Here is a 20,409-nt window from a genome sequence, read left to right as displayed (position 1 = left end):
CCCAGAGGCAGAACTATTTAAGCATTAAGCAGATACGAGCCAGAATGATCAAAACACACCAAATATGTTTACATTCACTGTCTCATGAGAATACCAAAAACCCCAGGAGAGCCCAACACCCTCTCTGGTGGATGCTCTCAGAAGAGAATGCAACTCATTATTTTGAAAACTGGAAAATGAGGGGGGAATCCAACAATGCACCCTGCCCCTTGTCTATGAACTACTCCTTGGCGGAGCCAAACGGCAGACAAAGGGAAGTTTGTTTTCGGAAATGTGTCAGCTAACAAATGGAGAGAGAATAGCGGAAGTAGAAAATGACCATTCTGTAACCTCTAATGAAATGATGGCTCCGAGCAATAATCATCAAAGCTGTGACATTAAACAGAGACTGCCTCATGGAAGCACACGGCACCACCAACAGAGGGATTGTCCCCCAAGGGTCACCCAACCCCGCCACGACCAGGAAGCACAGGGTATGGACCATGTTAGGCCGCCTTCAACACAGTCCAGAGCAGAGACTGTCCAGCAGGTGACCTGGTCTACCAAGGACAAAAAGTGTGACGCACAGAGAACCCACAGGGTCAAGACCGGAGAGAGACACCACCGAGCACAGCCCACCAACCTCATCTGACTCTTCATTCACAGAGAGCTGCAAAGCAACCTGAGACCTCATCAGGGACATTTGTTTGTTTACTTCCTTCCTTCCTTCCTTATTTATTTATTTAGAGATGGGGCCGCACACAGTGGCTCACACCTGTAATCCTAACACTTTGGAAGGTCGACGCAGGCGGATCACCTGAGGTCAATAGTTCGAGACCAGCCTGGCCAACATGGTGAAACCCCATCTCTATTAAAAATACAAAAATTACCCAGGCATGGAGGTGCGTGCCTGTAATCCCAGCTACTCAGGAGGCTGAGGCCAGAGAATCGCTTGAACCCGGCAGGCAGAGGTTACAGTGAGCCGAGATCGCACCACTGCACTCCGGCCTGGGCGACACAGTGAGACTCCATCTCTAAATAAATAAATTAATTAATTAATTAATTAATAAAATTAAGAGATGGGGTCTCGCTCTGTCATCCGGGCTGGAGTGCAGTGGCTCGATCCCTATCAGGGAAATTTGAGCTTAAGTTGGACAGCTGATGGTATTAACGAAAAGCTGTTTGCTTTTTTCAGTTGTGATATTAGACTCGTGGCTTTTGTTTTTAAAACACACTGAGCTACCCACTGAAATATTTACAGCTGAAATGAGAGGATGCTGGCTGGGATTTGCTCCAAAACCCCGGCGGGGGGCGGGGGGCCTGGGCAGGGGGTTGGGGGCAGGGAGAGGGCGTGTCGGGGAAGCCTGCCTGGTCCGGAATCTTGCTGGGAATCTTGTTGCAGCCAGTGGTGGGTTTCAACCAGGGAGGCCCATGACACTCTTTGCTCCATTTCTGGATACATTTGAAATTTTCCATAATTAAAAAATAATCCCCGTGCTCACCACCCCACAGGCTGTCAGAGGTGAACCTAACACTTTTACTTCATGAGCTACCAAGGGGTAAAAGGAGATGCTCCTTTGGCAAATGCTGAGGACAGAGTCACAAGTGCTGGTCCAGGGACACCAGCAGCTCTGTTCGTGACCAGGTGGCCTCATTTCCTCCGGGATCTGCTCGGCCCCAGAGAGGCAGCCCTGTGGGTTCAGCTGTCTCCATTTTGCAACTTTGTTATCAACAACGTCTCAAAGCGAATCTGCCTGGACAGGCGTCCCTCCATCCCTCCACCCCACATGCCAGCTCGCCTCTTCTCCTGAAGCTTCCCGGGCCCCAGCAGAGGGTCCCTGTTGATGCTCACAGATCCTTCCCCTGCACCAAGAGCACCTGCTCCCTGAAAGTGAAACACTGACCCCCTGCCCCATGACTGAAAAACCGTCAATATTCAACCACTTCGACTCACAGAAAGGCAATTCGTGAGGTTCAGCGGATAAGGCAGCCTCTGGTGGTTGATGACTTAACTAGAGTCTGCCGAGCTATGCTCTCCAGGCCAAATAGCATACCTTCCACGCACAGGCCCAGCTGGACAGTCAACCAAGGGCCAGCCCCCTGCTGCCACCGCCCAGGGAGAGCCCAGCCTCTCCATTCTCAGAGATCCATCAATTCCAGCAGAGCCACCACTGCAGGCTGGTGAGGTCGCAGGCGGCAGGTCACCAGGACGGTCATCGGGAGGACTGAACCCTGTCGGCAGCCCATGTGGGCCAGCCCCTCTCTGCCCAAGCTGGCTCTATGCAACCTAAGGCTCATGGAGAGACCGAGTCACTCCACACCACAGCCATAGCGTGTCACCAGAGCTGTACTCAGAACGACCAGTGTCCAGTCCTCAGGGGCCCAAGAAAGCTGTCAGAGTACAGATGGATATACACATGTGTACACACATGGTTAATACTGATGCACATGGGCATGCACACGCACATACGGTTAATACTGCCACAAATGGGCATGCACACACACACACGGTTAATACTGCTGCACACGGGCACACACACGCACACACAGGGTTAACCACCGCCACACGCACACAGGGTTAACCACCGCCACACGCATACACACAGAGTTAACTACTGCTGCACACACACACACAGGGTTAACTACCGCCGCACACGCTCACACACACACACAGGGTTAACTACCGCTGCACACACACACACACAGAGTTAACCACTGCCGCACATGTGCACTCACAGGGTTAACTACTGCTGCACACGCAGACACACACACACACTGGATTAACACTGCACACATGCGCACACACACTGGGTTAACTACCACTGCACACGTGCACGTACGTGCACACACAAGGTTAACCACCACACACGTGCACACACACACAGGGTTAACCACCGCTGCACACAGGCACACACACGCACACATAGGGTTAACTACCACTGTCTATATACACACGGTTAACTACTACCGTGGTTAACTACTCACATACATGCATACACAGAGTTAACCACCACTGTACATACACACACACACACACACACACACACACTCATGCACACACCGTTAACCACAGCCACACAAACATGAGCACACAGAGTTCATTACGCCATCTAAGCACACACACAATCCAGTGCCGTACATACACAGGCTCACTATCACGCTCTGGCCTGTTGCCAGGTGAACCCACAAGGCTGTGTGGACGGGCCTTGGACCCTTGAGCACCCGGTGAGTGCACAGACATGAGAGCACTGGTAACCAAGGACAGGGCACCCAGATGACAATCCTTCTGGCAAAGGCACTGGCTGTCTGGTACACAGCATGGAAAAGACCCTGGCTGGGCACGACACCCAGAAGGAAGTGACCTGCGCACCCCGGTCCTAAGCCCCTGCCTGTCACAAATGGGGGCTCCATGTGGTTCACAAGTGACTGGCTCTGGACACACAGGAGCGTAATAACAAGAATTCCACCATAGTGTCAGCTGTGAAAACCACACACAGCAGGGTTGCTGGCAGGAACTTTGGGACTCATCTGCCTGGCACTGTCTTACTGGTAAGTAGCCTCTTACTAGTCAGGCATCACCTTGTGAACCCTCTGTGCCTCAGTTTCCACATCCGGACAACAGGGAGGACACAGGTAGGGAGAGAGGCTGAAGAGCGATACACCAAGTGGGGCCAAGCCTGCAAGCCCCTCCTGTAAGAATCTCTGCCATTCTCACTGCTGCAGAGTCCGAAGCCCAGCAAACCAGGCACGCCTGGCCAAGGCCAGTGGACGCCAGAGCCTACTGCCCTACCTCCCTCCTGGAGACACAAACCAACCAGAACAAACATAAGATTTCAGAGTCCTTCCAAAAGCTCTGAAAAAGTCTGAGCCACCCACTGGGAATGCAAGGGACCAATTCACTAAAATAATTACAATTTTCTGGGAATATTTCACTCCTTTTCCCCAGAGACTATACTTTACCCCACAGGGGAAAGGCCCCCACGCCCCCAGCCCCTGTGGAGCAACCTTGAGTGCCAGCTTAGCAGGGCCGCAAGGGAGGCTCAAACGCAGAGACAGAGGCTGTGCCGGGACCACCCAGCCCAAAGGGCCACGCCGGAGCCACAGCTGCCCAGGGCTCGTGTCCAGCGATGGAGCCTGCGTGGGTCTTCACCAGACCCAGCTCCTGGGCAAGACGACATCCCCCATCTCAGCCACCCCTGACCCACCTTGTCCCATCCCCTCCAAGCGCTTTCTGGTACTCACGTAAGAAGTGTTTTTCCAATAAGGCAATTTCCAGGTGACCTTTGATCTCATTCAGTCGATCAAACTCTGTCCGGTTAAAGTCCTGGACTCCTGTGGCCATGATGAGGGTCCCTGGACCAGCCTAGAAGAAAAACACCAAAAGATCAGAGGGGCCACCTGTGGCACCCTGGGTCTACACCACTCAGTTCCCCCAGAGGTGCCCAGGGGCCCCAGGATGGCAGCAGTGGCATGTGGAAAGGGACCAGCAGCTGCAGTTTCTGGGCATGGGGACGACGCAGCAGTCAGATGGGGCAACGGAGCCCCCAGCATAAGACCCGTGTCTGTCTACCCAGCCTCCTCTGTGGGGAGCAGGGACATCTCAGAGAATGTGGATATCCTCAGAGCCCCTGTAAGGCTGGCTTTAAGAAATATCTTAAAAATGGAGGCGGGGCACGGTGGCTCACACCTGTAATCCCAGCACTTTGGGAGGCCGAGGCGGGTGGATCACGAGGTCAGGAGATCGAGACCACGGTGAAACCCCATCTCTACTAAAAAATACGAAAAATTAGCCAGGCGCAGTGGCGGGCACCTGTAGTCCCAGCTACTCAGGAGGCTGAGGGAGGAGAATGGCATGAACCCAGGAGGTGGAGCTTGCAATGAGCCGAGATCGCGCCACTGCACTCCAGCCTGGGCGACAGAGCGAGACTCCATCTCAAAAAAAAAAAAAAAAAAAAAGGAAACTGGATAAGTGGCGCTAAGTCTCTTGATGGTCGTGATCCTGATCTCCTCAGGCTGCAGAGGTAAGAAAACCCTGGAACTGTGCTGGCCCCGTGTGTCCGGCTGGCCGTGCCAGAGCCAGGCCCTCACACCTGAGCAGAGGCTGCGGGCGCCTCCACGAGCCACACTGAGTAGATCGGAGAGACTGGCCCCCGGGCAGAAGGGTCTGCCGCAACCGAGGTGAGCAAACTCCGAACAGCGGCCTTGCCGTCCTGTCTGCTCCATGAAAACCGCGGCTCACAGCCCCAGTGAGCCACAGCAAACTCCAAACAGGGGCCTCGTCATCCCGTCTGCTCCACAAAAACCCCAGCTCACAGCCCCAGCAAGCCAGGACGGGCTCGAGTTACAGGCTACGGCTGCCCGATGCCTGGAGCCCAGGGACTGGGCACAGGCGGCCGTTCCACATCCTGCTGATGGGACAGAAAGCAGGGGCCATGCCCCCGGCACAGCCAGGCCTGCCTGGGCCCCACACTGGATGCCACACAGTCGCCCTCCACGTTGCATCCTACCAGGGACCTGGTGAGGGAAAGCACACGAGTGAGTGTCCCACCACAGGACAGCAGGCACCTGATTTCTCCAGCTGGGTCCTCAGACTTCCTCCTCCAGAGCCAGGTAACAGGTGTGCGGCTTCAACAAGGCCACCCGGAGCAGCACCGTAATGGCTCCTTGCACATGTATCACCCACGCTGTGGCCACAGCCCAGGAAGAAGGCGCTGGCTTCGGGAACCAGCAGCTTCTAGGCAGGGCACTCTGGCTGTGGCTGCCCCGTTCTGGGTGCCCGACCTCCCACACTTTCAGCTGCTCTCGCTGCTGGGGCAAGAGTTCCCAGGGCATGAGTGGAGGCAGGGTGATTCCGTCTGTCCTGCCCGCTGGAGGGGCCCTGTGGGAGCTGCTTGGGGTCTGTCCCAGCACTGACAGATGAGGAACGGGCATGGGACGCCTGTTCCGGGAGGCCAGCGGAGCCCAGGTGCTGGAAGCTGGGATCCCACAAGCACCCATCCAGGAGGACAGAAGCTCCAAAAGAGTCCCAAGAAGGTCACACAACCCCACCTGTGCTCTAGCATACACTGGAGACATGGGTCTGGGGCTCCAAGCTGACCCTGGAAGCTCAAGACGCAGGTGCCGCCAGACTAGGACCCCAGCTGGGGCCCCAGGACAGACCCCGGGGGCTAAACGTCCCCATGAAGGTGGCTCTGACATAGACAGCCTGGAAAAGGTTCACCTGAGTGGGCAAGGGCCTGGGTGCTCCCACATGCAGCCAGGAGGAGGCAAACTGCAAAGCCTGCGGCCGGACCCCTGCACTGCCCTGGGCTGTTTCTCTCCAGTCCTCATCTTTCAGATATGGACCCTGGCGTGTTTCAGACAGAATGAGAACGTGCCTGGGACCTGCTCCAGAGTCATCCAGTGGCCGGGGGGGTGGGGGGCAGGGAGGACACGGCCACCTAGGACAGGAGTGGCCAGGGGCGGGGGGCAGGGAGGACACGGGCCCCCAGGACAGGAGTGGTCAGGGGTGGGGAGCAGGGAGGACACAGCTCCCCTGGACAGGGGTGGCTGGGAGTGGGGGCAGGGAGGACACAGTCCCCCAGGACAGGAGTGGCCAGGGACAGGGGGTAGGGAAGACACGGTCCCCCAGGACAGGAGTGGCCAGGGGTGGGGGCAGGGAGGACACGGTTCCCCAGGACAGGAGTGGCCGGGGGCGGGGGCAGGGAAGACACAGTCCCCCAGGACAGGAGTGGCCAGGGGTGGTACCAACCACAAAGGGACGAAGGACACTTGGGCTCCCAGCCCGCTGCTCTCTAGTTCAAAAGCGTGCTGGACATTTTGAATGTTTTCTATTATGATTTCTTTTTTTTTTTTTGAGATAGTGAAGTCTCACTCTGTCGCCCAGGCTGGAGTGCAATGACGTGATCTCGGCTCACTGCAACCTCTACCTCCCAGGTTCAAGTGATTCTCCTGCCTCAGCCTCCAAAGTAGCTGGAATTACAGGTGCCTGCCACCATACCCGGCTAATTTTTTTTGTATTTTTAGTACAGACAGGGTTTCACCATGTTGCCCAGGCTGGTCTTGAACTCCTAGCCTCAGGTGATCCACCCGCCTTGGCCTCCCAAAGTGCTGGGATTTCAGGCATGAGTCACCGTGCCCAGCCTATTATGAATATTTTTAAAGATCTCAAACACAGAAACTGTGGCCACGCGCTACCTGCTTGCTCCGACCCACTTGCCCCCAAGTGCCTTGGGCAGTTCCAGGACCCCTGACCATGGACCAAGGACCAGGCTGGCACCTGGCTCCTGCCTTTGCCCCTTCTCCCGCCATTCGCCCACCCTTGCTCCTGCACAGCTGGGCACGCCCTCTGCCCCTTCGCTGAGTCTGCCTTGGGCTGGTGTTTGGAGATGCACACCTATCTCTTCCTCTCCTCTGTCTCCCCTTCCTTAGGTTTCTTATCTACGTAGCTTCCAGAAGTTTCTCTCCATTTTCCTTGCATTTGAGTCAAACCTAGCCACCCTGCCCACAGCGGTTACAAGGCAAGGTCAGAGACAGGAATGTGCCTGTCTGGAGGAGGAGGTCATAAACATTAAGCTGAAATGAGACCCAGCAGCCAGGCACTTCTGCAGCCTCGCTCCCCACCGAGGGATCACCTGCCACACTCCCCCAGCCCTCGGCAGGGCCCACCTTCAAGAGGCATTTTCCAAATACTTCACTTACTCTGTTTACAATGGCTCCTTGAAGGTACAGAGGGCAGGTGTGTGCCTGGGGCCAGTGGGCCTGTTCACCCCCAACTGTCTGCTGAGAGCATGGGCACCCAGGGGTGAGACAGGCCTGAGGGTGGCCCAGGAGTAACGTGGCCCACGCAGGATGATGGAGGCCTGGCCTGGGAGACCTCAGTGCTTATCATGAATTTTCTAACCGGGAAGGCGGCCTAAACAACAACCAAGGATCCCAAGTCCCAGCCCCACACTGAGGACAGAAAACACCCCCTGTACGGCCGGGACCCCCGGAGCCCACTCAGCCCACCTCTTGCCTACACCCCATGGACACCATGCTCGGAACTAGGGGTTGCCTTTCCCACAATGGATTCTTCCTGGGATTGTCTCAAGTGATGCTGGAGAGAGAGGACCCCATTCTTCTTGGTGACAAGGTAGGCTGGGGTCCCCAGGAAGCCAGTGGCCTTGGCCTCCTCCAGCTGGGGACTCCCGTTGGCAGCAGCAGCAAGGACGCCAACCCACGGAGAAAGCAGGGCCGGCCAGAGCCCCCAGTTGCTGGGCTCCCGGGCCAGCAGCAGCCTTCATCAGGAGCCCCTGAAACAGCCCCACACAGCCAGCCCTTCCCTGGGACAGACATGAGCAAAGGCTACCTGGAAGTCAGGGACAAAGAGAGGATGGGCATCCACGCCACCTCATCCAAGTCCCCGCCTTCATTAGGTGGGGGGCTCCCCAGGGAGGGCAGGAGAGGGAGCCACACTTTAAAAAGCTCTATTCCCACAGGAAACATCCCAGTGCCCCAACTCAGAACAGTACCCACCTGTGACAAGGACAGACAATGCTGGCACTGGGGGCAGGGGAGGAAGGCCCACGGGCGGGCAGAGGGATGGAACCAGGGCAGCTGGGGGCCCCCTGGCTTCCGAGGAGCCTGGGCTGTGGCATACTTTCGGGGAGGCCTGGGGAAAACAGTTGGACCGTGCCACCCTGTTCCAGCACGTCAGCCTGGGCAGGGCTGCTTCCTGGAGGCTGAGTTGGAGAAGAGCTTGGAGGCTCCCATCTGCCTCTGCCCACTCAGCCCTACAAATAAGTGTGCTCTTCCCTCCACATCCCCATCCCCACCGGGCGGGGGGCTGTGTGGGTCCCCATAACAGACACGTGGCAAGGGGCCAGAGGCCTGCGTGGAAAGGCTCTGCCCAGTGCAGAGGCGGAAAATTCAACTCCGCCACGCCCAGCACCCTCCCCAGCAAGCACAGGCAGCGTCATGCGGGTGACCCGGCTCCATCCACATGCGCCAACCCTGTCTGCAATGGCTGCTCCAGGCCCACGAGGGCTGGGCCCCACGGTCTCCACCCAGTCCTGGGATTCCACAGCCCAGCTGAGAGCCACCTGGATACCAGGGTGGTGAGGACTGGCTCTGCAGGACTCACCAATGAACAAGGGGTCCCCTATTGGGACACAAGGCCCTGGGGTGCTGCCCTGAAATGCTGGGGTCTGAATCCTTCTGCAAGCCCTGTGGGTCCCTCCAGCTGATCCCTTCTCAGACCTACGGAGGAGCCACCCTGAGCTGGAGTCAGAGGCCTGGACTCAGAACTCCAAGGGTGCAGGACACCAAGGCTGTGGCGCTGTCACTATAAAACCAGAGTGGTAGGCCTGGTCATTTCTCAGTTCTTCAGCTTTTCTAGAACTATTTTCTCCAACTTTTGCCTCAACTGAAATCTGCAGCCCTCTCAAGATGGGGCGTGGGTCTTCTGGGGACGTCTCCCATCTCCTGCCTCCTGGTCGGGGGTCACCCCACACGCTGCCCCAGCCCTAAGCATGCCCACCTCCTTCTCGCCACCTCTCCTTCCAGCCAGCACCAGCCACACAGTTACCCATCTCTTCCGCCTTTATCTCCCCTTCCCAGCCCAGCCTCGTGGGCCCCTCCAACCTTCCCCTCCCAAGCAGGTCTGGGTTCTACTCTCAGCCACTTTGTCCCAGGACACAAACAGCCCACAACGAAAGGAAGCAGGAATGAAGCTGAGCACACCTAGAGGACATGGTGCTTGGTGACAGCGGCCAGAAAAAGACACACGCTGTAAGGTTCTACCCATCCCCGGTCCCCAGGAGACGAAAGGACACAGGCTGTGAGGTTCTACCCATCCCCGGTCCCCAGGAGACGAAAGGACACAGGCTGTGAGGTTCTACCCATCCCCGGTCCCCAGGAGACGAAAGGACACAGGCTGTGAGGTTCTACCCATCCCCGGTCCCCAGGAGACGAAAGGACACAGGCTGTGAGGTTCTACCCATCCCCGGTCCCCAGGAGACGAAAGGACACACACAGGCTGTGAGGTTCTACCCATCTCCGGTCCCCAGGAGTCACATTCAGAGACAGGAGGCGGAATGCAGGCTGCCGGGGTGGGGCAGGGAGGAATTCCCAGCAGGGAGCTGGCGTGTGACACGTGCTAGGCCTCAGTCTGGGATGACGAAAGGTTCTGGAGGTGGAGGTGGAGGTGGCGATGGCGGCACAACAGAGGGCATGTGCTCCGTGCCCCTGAACTGCACACTGACAGTGAAAATGAAAATGGTGCATTCTATGCTCTGTGTATTTTACCACAACAAATAAAAAGAATGAAGCCTACATGTGTGCAAAGATGACCAACTTCCTGCACAATAAAAGCCGTGCAACCTACAGCCACTCGGCACTGCCGTCCTGCCCCTCAGCGCGGTGGAGAGAGAAGCCTGAGAACAGCGTGGAGGCCGGGGTGGGGGCACATGGCCCTCAGGGGGCTATGGAGGGCACACTGCGGAGGCCGGGGTGAGGGCACACGGCCCTCGAGGGAGCTATGGAGGGCACACTGCAGAGGCCGGGGTGAGGGCACACGGCCCTCAGGGGGCTATGGAGGGCACACTGCGGAGGCCGGGGTGAGGGCACACGGCCCTCGAGGGAGCTATGGAGGGCACACTGCAGAGGCCGGGGTGAGGGCACACGGCCCTCGGGGGGCTATGGAGGGCACACTGCGGAGGCCGGGGTGAGGGCACACGGCCCTCGAGGGAGCTATGGAGGGCACACTGCGGAGGCCGGGGTGAGGGCACACGGCCCTCGGGGGGCTATGGAGGGCACACTGCGGAGGCCGGGGTGAGGGCACACGGCCCTCGGGGGGCTATGGAGGGCACACCGCGCAGCTGCCAGGACCACCACACAGGCACACTCGGTCCAGCACTTCCACCAAGAGTGCTGCAGCCCACATGGGCACCAGGCTGCCAGGAGTGATGGACGCTAAGAGCCACAAGCACCCGCGATCCCTCAGTGGGGACAGATTAGCTGAAGTGACGAACATCCCAGGGTGAGATCCTGAGCCGCTGCCAGGAGTGAGGCTGCTTGGGGTCTGCCACGGAAGAGCTCCTGGAGCACTGAGAGGGGCGGTCAGAACACCCCAGGCTGCAAGGTGGGCTCCTGTCTGAACCTGCCCCTCCAGGGAAACCCTCAGACCCTACCGGTGGGCACGGAGCACGGCGTGGCTGCACGTGAGAATGCGGTAGATCCTGGAAAAGGGCAATCTCGGGCCTCTGCATGGCCCAGCGAGACCATGTGGAAACACATGCACACAAACACTCAATCGCAGGCATTCAGCCTTATTCATCACAGTCCAAGAATGGGAACTGCCCGAGGACCCACAACAGATCAATGAATAAAGACAACAGGCCGGGCGCGGTGGCTCACATCTGTAATCCCAGCACTCTGGGAGGCTGAGGCGGGTGGATTGCCTGAGCTCAGCAGTTCGAGAACAGCCTGGGCAACACGGTGAAACCCCGTCTCTACTAAAAATACAAAATATTAGCCGGGCGTGGTGGTATGTGCCTGTAATCCCAGCTACTCAGGAGGCTGAGGCATGAGAATCGCTTGAACCTGGGAGGTGGAGGTTGCAGTGAGCCGAGATCACACCACTGCACTCCAGCCTGGGTGACAGAGTGAGACTCTGTCTCAAAAAAAAAAAAAAGAATAAGAAAAAGAAAATGTGGCCTGGCCATATGATGAAACAGGTTCAGCCATAAAAAGGCAGGCGGCACCAATGCACACCGCAGCATGGATGAACCTCACGTCCCTTATGCGAGCAAAGGACAGACACACGAGGCCTCGTGTTATATGAGATGCCCCATACGGGCAAATCCATCGACAGAAAGCAGGCTGGCGGCTGGCGGGGCGGGGGGCCGAGGGAAATGGGACAGAAAGCAGGCTGGCAGCTGGTGGGGCCGGTGGCCAAGGGAAATGGGAGTGACTGTGAAAGGAACGGGGTCTCTTTCAGGTGATAAAAACCTTTTAAAACTGTAGTAATGGTAGCACAGCATTGTAAATATGCTATTAATAGAAACCCCTGAGTCGCACACTTTTAGTGGGTGAACTGTATACTGTATACCCGGTGGGAATATCTCGATTAAGCTGTTATAAAACCAACCCCCAAGGCCTCTGTGCCTGAGCCCAGGTCTCAGGATGTTTCTGGGAGGCTGCCCGTGTGAAGAAGGGTGATGAGAGGGGACCTCGGAAGGAGCAGGGCAACGCTGCACAGCCCCCCACCCCGGGGGCCTCGTGAGCCTGGGCCGGAGCAGCGTCAACGTGCTACAGGAACGAGGCTTCGCAAAGGAGCCCTGGAACCAGGAGGAGAGTTTAGCGAATCAGTATTTCACGGTCATTAATAATTACAACTCCCTCCAAGCTAACCATAAGCAAGACGCCAGCCACGTACGTTTCACTTATTATCTCATTTGATCCTTAAAGCAGGCCTGGGGGTGGACGAGACTGCCGTCCCCCTTAAAAGCTGAGGACACTGAGGCTCAGGTGCAGGTTACACAGCTAAGGAACTCAGCCTGGTCTCTGCAGTCAGGGCCTGACCTGCATTCAGCACGATGCCCCAAGCGGGGCCCTGCTCACCCACACTAGGAATCTCCTGGGATTCCAGACGTCCGAGTCCCTGAGGTGGTTTCCCCCCGCAGCCCCTCACAGCCTTGAGGAAGGGGGGCCCCAGTCCACAGGCTGACCTTGCCCTGGCCTCTGCAGCATTTGCCCCTACTCGGTGGGCTCCCTCTCAACTCAACATGCCCCCTCAAGCCCCCTTGTGCCTCGTGGACCACCACCTGCCCACCAGAGCTGGTCCAGACCACAGCCTGCCTCTCCTGTGACCCCAGCAACACCGCTGGCACCATACCCTCTGCCACCCCCAGGAGGCACATTCTCCAAGCTACTCCCCAGACATCACCCTGGAGCGGCCAGCTCTGACACTGACCCTCCCCCGCAGGGGATCCCTGATGCCCCCCAAATCCACATGTTCTGCCCCAGGTGAAGACCCCCATGATCCCTCAGCCCTACCTCCTGCTGCTCCAAGCAGACCAATACCTGCAATCCTGGCCCTGGCTCCCTCACTGCAGCCCTCCACCCGCCCCTCAGACACCAACGCACACACTCAGTCCACCCGCCCCTCGGACACCAACGCACACACTCAGTCCACCCGCCCCTCGGACACCAACGCACACAGTCCACCCGCCCCTCGGACACCACGCACACACTCAGTCCACCCGCCCCTCACACACCAACGCACACACTCACTCCACCCGCCCCTCGGACACCACGCACACACTCAGTCCACCCGCCCCTCGGACACCACGCACACACTCAGTCCACCCGCCCCTCGCACACCAACGCACACACTCAGTCCACCCGCCCCTCGGACACCACGCGCACACTCAGTCCACCCGCCCCTCGGACACCAACGCACACACTCAGTCCACCCGCCCCTCGGACACCAACGCACACACTCAGTCCACCCGCCCCTCGGACACCAACGCACACACTCAGTCCACCCGCCCCTCGGACACCACGCACACACTCAGTCCACCCGCCCCTCGGACACCAACGCACACACTCAGTCCACCCGCCCCTCGGACACCAACGCACACAGTCCACCCGCCCCTCAGACACCAACGCACACACTCAGTCCACCCGCCCCTCAGACACCACGCACACACTCAGTCCACCCGCCCCTCGGACACCAACGCACACACTCAGTCCACCCGCCCCTCGGACACCAACGCACACACTCAGTCCACCCGCCCCTCGGACACCACGCACACACTCAGTCCACCCGCCCCTCGGACACCAACGCACACACTCAGTCCACCCGCCCCTCGGACACCAACGCACACAGTCCACCCGCCCCTCAGACACCAACGCACACACTCAGTCCACCCGCCCCTCAGACACCACGCACACACTCAGTCCACCCGCCCCTCGGACACCAACGCACACACTCAGTCCACCCGCCCCTCGGACACTAACGCACACAGTCCACCCGCCCCTTGGACACCAACGCACACGCTCAGTCCACCCGCCCCTCGGACACCAACGCACACGCTCAGTCCACCCGCCCCTCAGACACCACGCACACACTCAGTCAACCCGCCCCTCGGACACTAACGCACACACTCAGTCCACCCGCCCCTCGGACACTAACGCACACACTCAGTCCACCCGCCCCTCAGACACCACGCACACACTCAGTCCGTCTCTGACCAGCGTGGGCAGGACACGAACCTGCCTGAGTCCATGCTTGGCCCGGCCACAGAGGACAGGGACGAAACCCCAGCCCACACCAGGGGATGAGGACAGGTACCCACAGGGTCCCTCAGGCGGGAGGGTACCTACCGAGACAACACCTGGAGCAGGACAGATGGATGGCGGAGAGGGAGCTGGGGAAACAGCCCCGCTCTGGCCTTTGCGTAGAATCCCCGTCACCCCTCCCTGTTGAACCACGTGTGTGTCCGGAGGGAGATTTTTGTTCCCGAGACACCCACCACATGCTCAGCACAAAGACCACCATCGGAGAATCGTGGCCCATGCCCTCCGTGCCAGCCCCAGCCAGAGGCGGATGAGACACAGCTCTCCGGCAAGGGCAGGCCCCTGCCCTTCTGCCACATAACCTGCACAAGGGCAGACACCCTACCGGGGTCCCGGTCCACCCCCAGGACCAACCACAACCTTTGCCTGGGGATGGCCGATCCCGGCAGGCCGGGTGCTCTGTGCTCTGTAGTGATGCCCCAGGAAGCCAAGCGGCCCCACCTGCCTGATCGGGCAGTGTCAAGAGGGCAGCAGCAGCAGTAAATTATTAATTCCTGCTGAGAGCAACGCACAGTCACTGTCCTGTTATAAAGCATTAGCAACACAAGGAGCCAGGGAAGGCCGGCGCTCCCAGGCCACACCTGGAAAGAAGACCTGGCTCAGGGGCTGGAGGAGGAAACCAGCCGGACACCAAATTTGGTGTGTGCACACGGGGAGGAGCTAGAGGCCACGCTGGGCCAGAGGAGGGGCCGCAGGGAGCCCAGCCCACCATGCTTCGGGCCCTGCCCCGCCCCCCACCAAATGCAAGTTTCTGCAAGGCAGGGCCTGCTCCTGCCTGGCTCCCGCCTGGCTCCCGCCTGGCTCCCCACCTGGCTCCCACCCAGGGCCCAGGGCCTAGCTGAGGTGCTCCGTGGGTATTTGCTGTCCCCCCAGCTGGCCACAAGCCCAGCCCTGATTCCGCGTGGCTGATGAGGGCCCAGCCTGGGCTTAGACAGCTTTGGGGGCTGGAAACGTGCACCTTGGCTTGAATAGAAGACAAGCCAGGCACCAGCGGCTTCCAGACAACGCCCGCCCTGCTCCATCCGCATGTCAACGCTCCCAGGGCCAGGCCGAGGCTTCCGTGTCACATGTGTGTGAGAAGTCTGCCACCCACCCAGAAAAGCCAGTGAGGAAAACCAATGCAGCCGCTGATCAGACCTGCAAACACAGAAGGCTCGGCGTGGCAGCAGCCCGGCCCCACAAGGTCTGCAGGGGTCGGGAGCAGGTGAGACAGAGTCAGGCCCAGTCCATCTCTGACCAGCATGGGCAGGACACGAATCTGCCTGAGTCCACGCTTGGCCCGGCCACAGAGGACGGGGACGACACCCCAGCCCACACCGGTGGACGAGGACAGGTACTCACAGGGTCCCTCAGCTCCTCGCTGTCCCGGGGCGAGGTCCGCGTTACCTTCAGGGGGATTTCGTCGCTGCATTCGGTGTCCGAAGCATTTGGAGACTCCGCTAGATCGAGGAAGTCATCTCTCTTGTGACCTCTGAACCTGATTTTGTCCAACCTCCTTAGCATGTTCAGCACTGAGGTCCTCTGCTTCACCCTAACATGACGCTCGGGCTCCCTGCAAGAGAGGGGCGTGGTCACTCTCCCGCTCGCCACCTCCAAGCCCCACGAGCCAGCTCCCACACGCAGGGCACTGCCGGTCCAGCTTTCCAAAGAAAACCCCGACCCAGAGACCCCGCCCTGCCACTGTCCCTCCCACACACACCTCCAAGCCCCACGAGCCAGCTCCCACACGCAGGGCACGGCCGGTCCAGCTTTCCAAAGAAAACCCCGACCCAGAGACCCCCGCCCTGCACTCATCAGGTGGGGCCCTTGGCCACCCCACCCAGGCCAGCCTGGTCAGTGCTGAGCTGCGTCCTTGCCTCCCACCAAGCAAGGACCCCGGCTCCCAGCAGGCAGAAGGAAGCCAGGGTTCTCAGCCTGGCTCGGCGAGGCGGCGCACAGGCGCAAGGGAAGAACGCTGCTCTGGAATTGGGAAGGAGGGCCAGCCATGCCGAAAGGTTGCCTAACAAACCGTCAAGAACGTGGTCAACACGACGGCCACATACACCACCAGGACGGCAGCCACGCCCGGAAACCAGCAGATGTGTGTGCTAGGGATGCCTCGGTTGATTCTCTCCTGGACCTCGGGGACCTGGCCTTGTGTCCTGCCTGCTCCACCTGGCCCCGGCTCCCAGGACTCCGCCCACACTGCTCCCTCTGCCTAAAGCGTGTTCCTGCTCGCCATGCGACCAGGCTCATACTCTGAGACACATCCAGATCGCACCACCTCCCAGAAGCCCTCCCAGAGACAACCAGGTCAGGCACCCATGGCCAGCTGGGCCTCCTGTCCCAGCCCCCATGCCTGCCTCCTCCTCCAATCAACACAGAAACCTGGTCACACTGAGGTGCGAGTCACTGTGTGCTGCATCAGGACACGCGTAATTCACACACACCACGTGCCAAAGGGCGGATGTGCCGTGGGGTACTGCTCCCCACATCGCTGCCCGACCTGGCCAGCAACACCAAGGCACCCCCAAAAGCCTGGAGGCCAGGATCAGTGGCCCACAGGAGGGGCCAGCCAGGCAGGGAGGGGCCACCCAACCCCAGCCCCATCACGCAGCTCCACGGCCTGGATGCCTCTCCCAAAACCCCGTCCCCAACTTGTGCAAGACACCTGGGTCCCCGTGGGAGGACTGCTCTGTACACACCTGGGCTGAAAGCCTGTCCTGCCACTGACCAGCTTTCTGAGCTGACATTTTTGCCTCTGAAAATGGAAAGATGCCAGTAAGGCAAAGGTATCCGGGAATTCAAGAAGACAGGGCGACTGGGCCAGGAGCAAGGAGATGGGGCGGGGAGTGATCCCTGGCGGGGGTATTTCCTGAACTTCCTGCTTGGGGCGGGCAGCATGGCAGGGAAGCACTGAGAGCAAGGTCAGCTCCAGCTCCTACATGCCTGCCCCGCCTCCAAAGCCTCCTCCGCTCTCCTCAGCATCACAGTTCGTGGCAAGAAGTCTCATTAACAGTGAGGACCGAAGACACAGAACGCACTAGAACCTGCTCTGAGCCACAGGGGCGTGGAGATTCCCAGCATGGTGAGGGGAGGGGAGGCTCTCCTGGGATGGTCACTTGAGTATTCCTGATGCCGGCCCTGCTGCAAAACCCACAGGACGCTGGGCGCGGCGGCTCACGCCTGTAATACCAGCACTTTGGGAGGCCGAGGTGGGAGGATCACAAGGTCGGGAGATTGAGACCATCCTGGCTGACACGGTGAAACCCCATCTCTACTAAAAATACAAAAAATTAGCCGGGCGTGGTGGTGGGCGCCTGTAGTCTCAGCTACTCAGGAGGCTGAGGCAGGAGAATGGCGTGAACCCAGGAGGCGGAGCTTGCAGTGAGCTGAGATCCCGCCACTGCGCTCCAGCCTGGGTGACAGAGCGAGACTCCGTCTCAAAAAAAAAACAAAAAAACAAAAAAAACCCCACAGGACACAGGCTCTACGGGGAGCTGTCCTGATGCCCAGCATCCCCTGGAAGCTGGGAGGACCCCAGGAGGGGGATGTGGGTGATGGGGAGGTAGCAACTGCTGCTCATAGGCTGGGGGAGCATGAGCCAGCCATTTGGAAAAGTTTCCCATATAGGAGCTACAAATTGCAGAGGGACTAAAGGTTCAGTAAACTTAAAAACACACAAACCTTAAAAGAAAAGAGAACAGCTGGGAGCAGTGGCTCACGCCTGTAATCCCAGCACTTTGGGAGGCCAAGGTAGGCGGATCACGAGGGCAGGAGTTCGAGACCATCTGGCCAATATGGTGAAACCCTGTCTCTACTAAAAATACAAAAATTAGCTGGGTGTGGTGGCGGGCGCCTGTAGTCCCAGCTACTCAGGAGAGGAAGGCAGAGGAATTGCTTGAACCCGGGAGGCGGAGCTTGCAGTGAGCCAAGATCGCACCATTGCACTCCAGCCTGGGCAGTGAGACTCCGTCTCAAAAAAAAAAAAAAAAAAAGGAAAAGGGAATTTAGTAGCTATGAAATCCCTAGAGAGTAGAAGATGGAAGAGTCTATATTAAGGGACTGAAAAAAAAAGCCACTAAGTAAAAAAGTCTAACAGGCCACCAGGCAAAAGTAAAAAGCTCTCATTTGTAAAAAAAAGTAAAAAATTTCAAAATACGCTACAAAACAAGGAATACAGGTAACAAATATGATAAATGAAAGATTAATATCCATGTTACAAGACAACTTGACTAGGCCAGGTGCGGTGGCTGGCACCTGTAATCCCAGCATTTTGTGAGGCCGAGGTGAGTGGATCACTTGAGGTCAGGAGTTTGAGACCAGCCTGGTCAACATGGCGAACCTCCGTCTCTGCTTAAAATACAAAAATTAGCTGGGCGAGGTGATGTGCGCCTATAATCCCAGCTACTTGGAAGGGTGAGGCAGAAGAATTGCTTGAACCCGGGAGGTGGAGGTTGCAGTGAGCCAAGATCACGCCACTGCACTCCAGCCTGAGCAACAGGGCAAGACTCTGTTTAAAAAAAAAAAAAAAAAAGGCAGCTTGACAATGTAGTCAATGTAGCAAAAATGACAAGACCACTTCCTAATACGCAAAAACCTTCAAGCTCACTAGAAAGGAAACTAGGCCTGGCACGGTGGCTCATGCCCGTAATGTCAGCACTTTGGGAGGCCGGGGCGGGCAGATCATGAGGTCAGGACATCGAGACCATCCTGGCTAACACGGTGAAACCGCATCTCTACTAAAAATACAAAAAAAATTAGCCAGGCGAGGTGGCGGGCACCTGTAGTCCCAGCGTCCCGGCTACTCAGGAGGCTGAGGCAGGAGAATGGCGTGAACCCGGGAGGCGGAGCTTGCAATGAGCCGAGACTGCACCACTGCACTGCAGCCTGGGGGGCAGCGTGAGACTCTGTCTCAAAAAAAATAAAATAAAATAAAGAAAGGAAACTAAAGCTAACCCGGGCTGCAGAATGCGGTGGAGCAAGCACACAGACACCCCCTGAACCGGCCACCCCACAACTCAGTACCAGGACCCTAGGACCAAGCTCAAGAAGCGGAGGCCTGGTGGGGGGAAACACGTCACACACCATCCATCAAGACCAGCAGGGCAGGGGGTCCTGGAACACCCTGGTGGACCCACACAGGACCCCGTCCTTGTGAAGGGATGAAGGCAAGTAAAACCGGGACCTTCCTGTGACCGTCGTTATGGCAAACAGGTGTGTGAAGAGACTTGGGCGCTATGGGGCCAGACGTCGGGAGTATGGGCTTACGGTGGTCGTTAACAATTCTCTCTCCAAATCTCCTAAAATGCCTCCCTATTACTTCTTTTCCCACAATATTTTTTAATTACGGTAAAACACACATAATACCAATTTCATCAGTTTTTTTTTTTTTTTAGAGACAGAGTCTCACTCTGTCGTCCAGGCTGGAGTGCAGTGGCGTGATCTCGGCTCACTGCAAGCTCCACTTCCCGGGTTCACGCCATTCTCCTGCCTCAGCCTCCCGAGTAGCTGGGACTACAGGCGCCCGCCACCACACCAGCTAATTTTTTGTATTTTTAGTAGAGACGGGGTTTCGCCATGTTAGCCAGGATGGTCTCAGTCTCCTGACCTCGTGATCCACCCGCCTCGGCCTCCCAAAGTGCTGGGATTACAGGCGTCAGCCGCCGTGCTCAGCCCAACTTCACCAGTTTTTAGCGTGCAGCTCTGTGGCATAAATTACATCCGTGATGCTGAGCAGCCGCCTCCGGACTCGTCTTGTCTAACTGAAACTCTGCTCACTGAACAGGAACTCCCATGCCCTCCCCAAGCCCCTGGTAACCACCATTTTTACTGCTTTTTAATGTTTAAAAAGGAAGGATGAACAGGCTAGGGGAAGTGTAGCAATGTAAAACCTACTTCCTTCCATTTTCAAAAACCCGGCGAGTCCTCCTGGTTGCGGCAGCTGAGAGGGAGGCGGAGGGGACGACCAGGGCGCTGGGGCCCGCAGGCCCTGGGTAGGGCACCGAGCTGGCCTCCACCCAAGGAAAGCGGGGGACACGCTCGGACACGCACAGAACTCTTGGCTGCCTGCAGGGCTCTGGGCAGAGAACAGCCCCCTTGTCTGGG

General features: G+C 58.1%; 1 protein-coding gene across 11 annotated transcripts in view; it reads right to left on the bottom strand.

The window, feature by feature from the left end:
• GRAMD4 (GRAM domain containing 4) overlaps window positions 1-20,409 on the bottom strand; it is a 138,011-nt gene that overhangs the window by 70,796 nt on the left and 46,806 nt on the right. For 8 of the 11 annotated variants that reach the window (XM_024352620.3, XM_054675676.1, XM_054675675.2 and 5 more), the window contains exons 2-3: window positions 15,664-15,874; window positions 4,222-4,342 (exon numbers count right to left, since the gene is read on the bottom strand). In XM_024352620.3, coding sequence (XP_024208388.1) covers window positions 4,222-4,342; window positions 15,664-15,825 — 283 coding nt within the window. In that variant the 5' untranslated portion in view covers window positions 15,826-15,874. Of the gene's footprint in view, window positions 1-4,221; window positions 4,343-5,544; window positions 5,958-14,321; window positions 14,328-15,663; window positions 15,875-20,409 lie in introns of those variants that run through there. The other 3 variants (XM_024352617.3, XM_054675678.1, XM_024352621.3) reach the window with 3 other exon arrangements.

The sequence above is a fragment of the Pan troglodytes genome, chromosome 23 (assembly GCF_028858775.2).
Source record: "Pan troglodytes isolate AG18354 chromosome 23, NHGRI_mPanTro3-v2.0_pri, whole genome shotgun sequence".
In the NCBI taxonomy this organism is placed as follows: domain Eukaryota; kingdom Metazoa; phylum Chordata; class Mammalia; order Primates; family Hominidae; genus Pan; species Pan troglodytes.
This window is presented reverse-complemented; position numbering and strand designations above follow the sequence as displayed.